The sequence below is a fragment of the Pleuronectes platessa genome, chromosome 7 (genome assembly GCF_947347685.1).
Source record: "Pleuronectes platessa chromosome 7, fPlePla1.1, whole genome shotgun sequence".
Lineage (NCBI taxonomy): Eukaryota > Metazoa > Chordata > Actinopteri > Pleuronectiformes > Pleuronectidae > Pleuronectes > Pleuronectes platessa.
In genome coordinates, this window is record NC_070632.1 from 386,652 (window position 1) to 392,500 (window position 5,849).

At 47.8% G+C, this 5,849-nt stretch overlaps 1 protein-coding gene across 2 annotated transcripts in view; it reads left to right on the top strand.

The window, feature by feature from the left end:
* The first annotated feature begins 561 nt into the window (after window positions 1-561).
* Window positions 562-5,849, top strand: part of nox5 (NADPH oxidase, EF-hand calcium binding domain 5) — a 5,617-nt gene continuing 329 nt past the window's right edge. The window contains exons 1-14 of one of the 2 annotated variants that reach the window (XM_053427344.1): window positions 562-681; window positions 838-992; window positions 1,116-1,343; window positions 1,480-1,720; window positions 2,043-2,196; window positions 2,353-2,525; window positions 2,845-3,027; window positions 3,361-3,493; window positions 3,735-3,874; window positions 4,248-4,280; window positions 4,484-4,608; window positions 5,092-5,176; window positions 5,253-5,352; window positions 5,420-5,586. In XM_053427344.1, coding sequence (XP_053283319.1) covers window positions 562-681; window positions 838-992; window positions 1,116-1,343; window positions 1,480-1,720; window positions 2,043-2,196; window positions 2,353-2,525; window positions 2,845-3,027; window positions 3,361-3,493; window positions 3,735-3,874; window positions 4,248-4,280; window positions 4,484-4,608; window positions 5,092-5,176; window positions 5,253-5,352; window positions 5,420-5,586 — 2,037 coding nt within the window. The remainder of the gene's footprint in view (window positions 682-837; window positions 993-1,115; window positions 1,344-1,479; window positions 1,721-2,042; window positions 2,197-2,352; window positions 2,526-2,844; window positions 3,028-3,360; window positions 3,494-3,734; window positions 3,875-4,247; window positions 4,281-4,483; window positions 4,609-5,091; window positions 5,177-5,252; window positions 5,353-5,419; window positions 5,587-5,849) is intronic. The other variant, XM_053427345.1, reaches the window with a different exon arrangement.

Sequence of the window (5,849 nt, forward strand, 5' to 3'; positions counted from 1 at the left end):
ACTTGTTTCAAACCTGATTCAAACCAGTTTAACACCTGTTTAATACCTGATTCAAACCTGATTTAAATCTAGCACCTGATTTATCAAGGGACTCAAACAACAGCAGTTATTAATGTGACACTTCTGTTCAAGTGATTTGTTTGGTTTATTTTTTAACGTCTTTGTTCTTCTGACCAAATGAGATAATTAGTTTCATTATTCTAACGATTATAACAAAAACATTTCTGGCCGATACGATCACAGATGATTTCATGCTTCTCATGTCCGATACCGATAATAGTTTTCGCTTTCTTAAAAAGAAGTTCATAGCCTGTCGTTTGTAGCTTAGGGTAAAATTTCAAAAGTGAATGAACTAATATTCCACTGTTAACACAACAAAAACTAAATTATATATCGGACCGATACATATCGTGCATCCCTAATTATCCTACCAGAGAATGGAAGGTTGGTTTAAACGTTGCAGATGAGACCGGATGAGCGACACTTTGAGGAACTGGACCACGAAGCGCTGAGATGAAGAAACATGTGAACGTGTGTTGTTCTCCAGCAGAGCTGCTCATCATGAGTCTGGACGAGGACGCCCGCTGGCTGGAGTGGGTCACCAGACAGTTCCAGAGCATCGCAGGAGACAACAAGGAGATCGACCTCCATGAGTTCAAAACAGCTCTGAAGGTCAAAGAAGTGAGTTTGACCTCTGACCTCCGGAGGCATCGGCTGGATGTTTGACCTCTGGTATCTGATGTGTGTGTGTGTGTGTGTGTGTGTGCGTGTGTGTGTGTGTGTGTGTGTGTGCGTGTGTGTGTGTGTGTGTGTGTGTGTGTGTGTGTGTGTGTGCAGTCGTTCTTCGCCGAGCGGTTCTTCGCCCTGTTCGACTCGGACGGCAGCAGCTCCATCAGTCTGGACGAGCTGCTCAAAGCTCTGGACCTTCTGATCCACGGCAGCGAGACCGACAAGCTCAAGTTCCTGTTTCAGGTTTATGACGTGGACGGTCAGTTCCTACACACACACACATATATATTTATATATATATACACACACACACACACATAAACACACATAAATATATGTTTTATCATTACCCAGCATGCCTTGTTTAATTGATTTTAAGCTTTCAGGTTGTTCCTGTTCTCAGGCAGCGGCTCCATCGACCCAGATGAGCTCAGAACTGTTCTCAAGTCGTGTCTGCGCGAGAGCGCCATCTCTCTGCCGGAGGAGAAACTGGACGACCTGACGCTGGCGCTGTTCGAGTCGGCCGATAAAGACAACAGCGGCGCCATCACCTTCGAGGAGCTGAAGGCTGAGCTGGAGACTTTTCCAGAGGTGATGGAGAACCTCACCATCAGGTCAGAAAACACACACACATACGTATATATATAAACTGTATATGTATGTATACAGTTACTGTCTACACAAACAGTCATTGATCTGCATATGAACTTATATATTTGAGGCCTGGTATTTACGCCCCCCCCCCCTCAGTGCTGCTAACTGGTTGAAACCTCCTGAGGTGGAAGAGAAGAAGCGTGGTCATACCCCCCGCTACCTGACGAGGGCGTACTGGCAGAACAACAGTCGGAAGCTGTTCTTCCTCTGCGTCTACGCCGGCCTCAGTCTGACGCTGTTCGTCGGCGCCATGCTGCAGCACAGCCGCGGGGGGGCGTGGCTGATGGTCGCCAAGGGCTGCGGACAGTGTCTCAACTTTAACTGCACCTTTGTCATGGTATGACATCATCAGAGCTTCAGTACTCGATTACTTTCGTTACATTACTTCTACAGTTACTAGTTACTTTTTCAGTTCATGCAACTCTTCATGTTATTAAGTGTGGAAGGCTGGTTGCACATCGACCCACTGTTTACTGGAGGAATCCAAATACCAGATTTCATCACGTCAGATTCATTCAGATTCGATTATTTCATTATTTCATTATTCACTTGATTTTGTCTTCAGTCAATATTAATTCTTTAATTCTTTGACTGTTCATTGGTCATCAGAAGGTTTTCCAGTGTGAGTAAGGTGAAGTCCTCTGGTCCTTGCTGAGCAGGTGCTGATGCTGCGGCGCTGCTTGACGTGGCTGAGGACCACCTGGCTGCTGAGGGTTCTTCCTCTGGACCAGAACATCCTGCTGCATCAGATCGTGGGCTACAACATCCTGGTCTACACGCTGGTTCACACCGCCGCACACGTCTTCAACTTCGGTACCGGCACACCACACCTGTATTTACACCTTTAGTCACACCTTCATTAACATGTGTTTAATGACATGTTAACTACACGTTAACTACATGTGAATGTTGAATCAGACGTAGAGCAGCAGGACCCAGTTCGAGCTCGTTCCTCTGCTCCTCTCTCAGTCCATCTGTCTCAGAGCAGTGGCTTCAGTCTGTGGGAGTACCTGCTCACCACCCGGCCGGGGATCGGCTGGGTGAAGGGCTCGGCCTCGCTGACCGGTGTGGTTCTCCAGCTGGTGATCTGCCTCATGGTTCTCTGCTCCAGCACCTTCGTGCGACGCAGCGGACACTTTGAAGTAAGAACGCCTGGTTTCTGAAGGTCACAGAAGTTTAAAGCTCACGTCTTGATCACCAGAACGACAAAATATCATTATAATATATAAGCTTATCTTGTTTTCTTTTATCAAAAACATATATTTCATTTTCTTCCACACTTTCATCCTCGTCTCTGTTTTCTTCTTCTACTTCCATGAGATGATTTCAGTTTTGTGTTGTGTAGGAAACACACTCTTCACCTTGTGTGAGGTTTACTTGTATATACTTGTACTTGTACACGTCTGAGTCCTGATATGTACTATAGAAATGGCCGTGAGCTGAAAGGTGGTTTTGCCGCAGGTCTTCTACTTGTCTCACCTGTCCTACGTGTGGGTGTGGTCTCTGCTCCTGGTTCATTGTGCAAACTTCTGGAAGTGGTTTTTGGTCCCGGGACTGGTTTTCGTGCTGGAGAAGATAGTGGGAATCGCAGTTTCTCGTATGGGAGGTCTCTACATCGTGGAGGTCATCCTGCTGCCGTCCAAGGTGCCAAACACAAACCACTTATTATTCACAGGTCAGAGGTCAGAGGTCAGATCAGTTCAGAGTTACCATTTCATTTTATAAATTCCCACTGATGAATATTCATTTCAGAAAATGTATTATCATTAAAATCACACGATGTACAGACGAGGTTTGATAACATGATTTCTATATTTGTCTTTCTTATTTCACTTTCAGCAACTTTTACAATTATTCATTATTCCTATAAATATGATAATATATTTAAAGAAGATTTCTTGTATTTTTCAACCTGTGTCCTCTGTTGATTAACGTGTGTGTGTGTGTGTGTGTGTGTGTGTGTGTGTGTGTGTGCAGGTCACTCACCTGGTCATCAAACGTCCTCAGTTCTTTCATTTCAAACCTGGAGATTACGTCTACGTCAACATTCCCGTCATCGCTAAGTACGAGTGGCACCCGTTCACCATCAGCAGCGCCCCGGAGCAGGGGGGTAGGTCCTCAGCCAATCACACACAGGGGGCGGAGTCTGACTTCACACTTTCACCAGCAGCTGAGACAAAGTTTATCTTGACATCATGTTTCACAGACACACTAATAGCATGATAGTACAACAACACAATAATACACCAAGACAATAACACAACAACACTACATGAGATCAACACAACTACACAATAATGTGACACCTTCTCACCAGTGGAAAAATGAGTGCTCGTGACCTTTGCCCTCAGATTCTCTTTGGCTGCACATCCGTTCGATGGGTCAGTGGACGAACCGCCTGTACGAGTACTTCCGACGCCCAGAGAGCGAGACGCTCGGTCCCCAGAGGCTGGCCACGAGCCTGAGGAACCGTCGGCAGCTGAGGGCCCAGGTCAGAGCTCGACTGAGGGAGTGGCTGTGGCCCCGCCGCTGGGGCCCCGCCGCCGCTGCTCAAACATCTGCTCTCTCTGCAGGACGCCTCGTTCAGCTCCACGGACTGGAACCAGGCCGTGGCGTCTAATGAGGACCAAGCCATCGAGCTGACCATGTACCGACAGAACGGCTCCCGGGCCGCCGGGGCCCCGGTGTCGCTCTCTGTAGCTCAGGGGCCGACGGAGTCTCTTCCTGACGAGCTGGGGCCGGCAGAGAGAGGAGAGGCCCCTCCCCTCAGAGAAGTAACTGGTCATCAGTTTCTAACAATCGTCACTTCTGCATTTAACCTGAACTCAACTGACTCTCTCCTCAATCTGCAGATTTCTGCCAAGTTCGGTGAAAATCACCGGTTCTGCAACATCAAGGTACGGAAACAACATCTGTTCACTCTGCTGACACCTGGTGGTAGGATCAGAGAAGGACACATGACAGGAGAGGCGGAGCCGTCGTGACACAATGACCTTCAGGCCGAAGGGATGAAACATTTATACAACAACTTGTAATGAGGCGATGAGGTAGAACATCTGTCCTCACATACAGATGTGTGTGTGTGTACTTTGTGTGTCAGTGTTATGTAGATGGACCGTATGGGACCCCCACCAGACAGATCTTTGCCTCTGAGCACGCTGTCTTGATCGGCGCCGGCATCGGCATCACACCCTTCGCTTCCATCCTGCAGAGCATCATGTATCGGTGAGGCTCCTCCCCCCCTCACACTGGTCACCTCCTCCAGCTTCACTCACTGACACAGGAAACCACTTCTCCCAGTCGACTGACTTTCTTTGAGACACAGATGAACATAGCTCGACCGTAATCCTGGTGCGGAGCAGGCTAGCTCTACAGTTAACAGCTCTCTCTCAACTAAATGAACCAGGATTAGCATTGAGTCACTTTGATGGAATAACCCCCAGATGTTATTGAATCTGTCAGGGTCAGGGTCAGGGTCAGGGTCAGGGTCAGGGTCAGGGTCAGGGGAAGAGAGTAGTCATGTGATACGTGTTTTCAGGTGTGTTGGTGTGGAGATTAAAACTGATAGGTTATGTTTGAAAAAGTTTGGATGTAGCCTCAGGAAGAGGTCAGGGGTCAGGGGTCGGGGGTCAGAGTAGAGAAACACACGGTTGAATGATGTTCATGTGTCAGCTGATCACAACCTGGTGCCATGTTTGTTTGATGCAGATACAGACGCAGGAAACAGAACTGTCCCAGCTGTAACTACTCGTGGTGTGAAAACGTTAAAGACAGCGACATGAAGCTACGCAAAGTGAGGAAACAACGCACACGAGTCATGTGGTGTGTCACATGCACATCGGGCTGACCAGTCTGTTTGGATCCTGCAGGTGGACTTCATCTGGATCAACAGAGACCAGAAGTCATTTGAATGGTTTGTTAGTTTACTGACCAAACTGGAGATGGACCAGGCTGACGAGGAGCCGGAAGGTGAGCGAGACACATTAGACCACACAGAGAGAGAGAGAGAGAGAGAATCAATCCTGTGTCCTTACAGGACGATTCCTGGAGATGCACATGTACATGACGTCCGCGCTCAGTAAGAATGACATGAAGGCCATCGGCCTGCAGATGGCGCTGGACCTCCTGGCCAAGAAGGAGAAGAGAGACTCCATCACTGGGCTGAGGACCAGAACCCAGCCTGGGAGACCTGAGTGGGGGAAGGTGAGCTGAGTCACATCAAGATGGTTCTTCAACACTTCTCACACCTAGTGTCGGACATCACGGTCAATAATAATACATAATATATTACAGTTCATCCCAGGATTTATTTTCATTCATCAGTTATTTAATCTTTAAATCAGTGAAATATCTGTGACTCATCACACTGTCTCAGACATTGAGCTGCTGTTGAACTCTGGGAAATGTTGTCCTGACATGTTGTGTAGTCAGTGTTTGTGTAGCAGCAGCAGCAGGTTGTGAGGTCC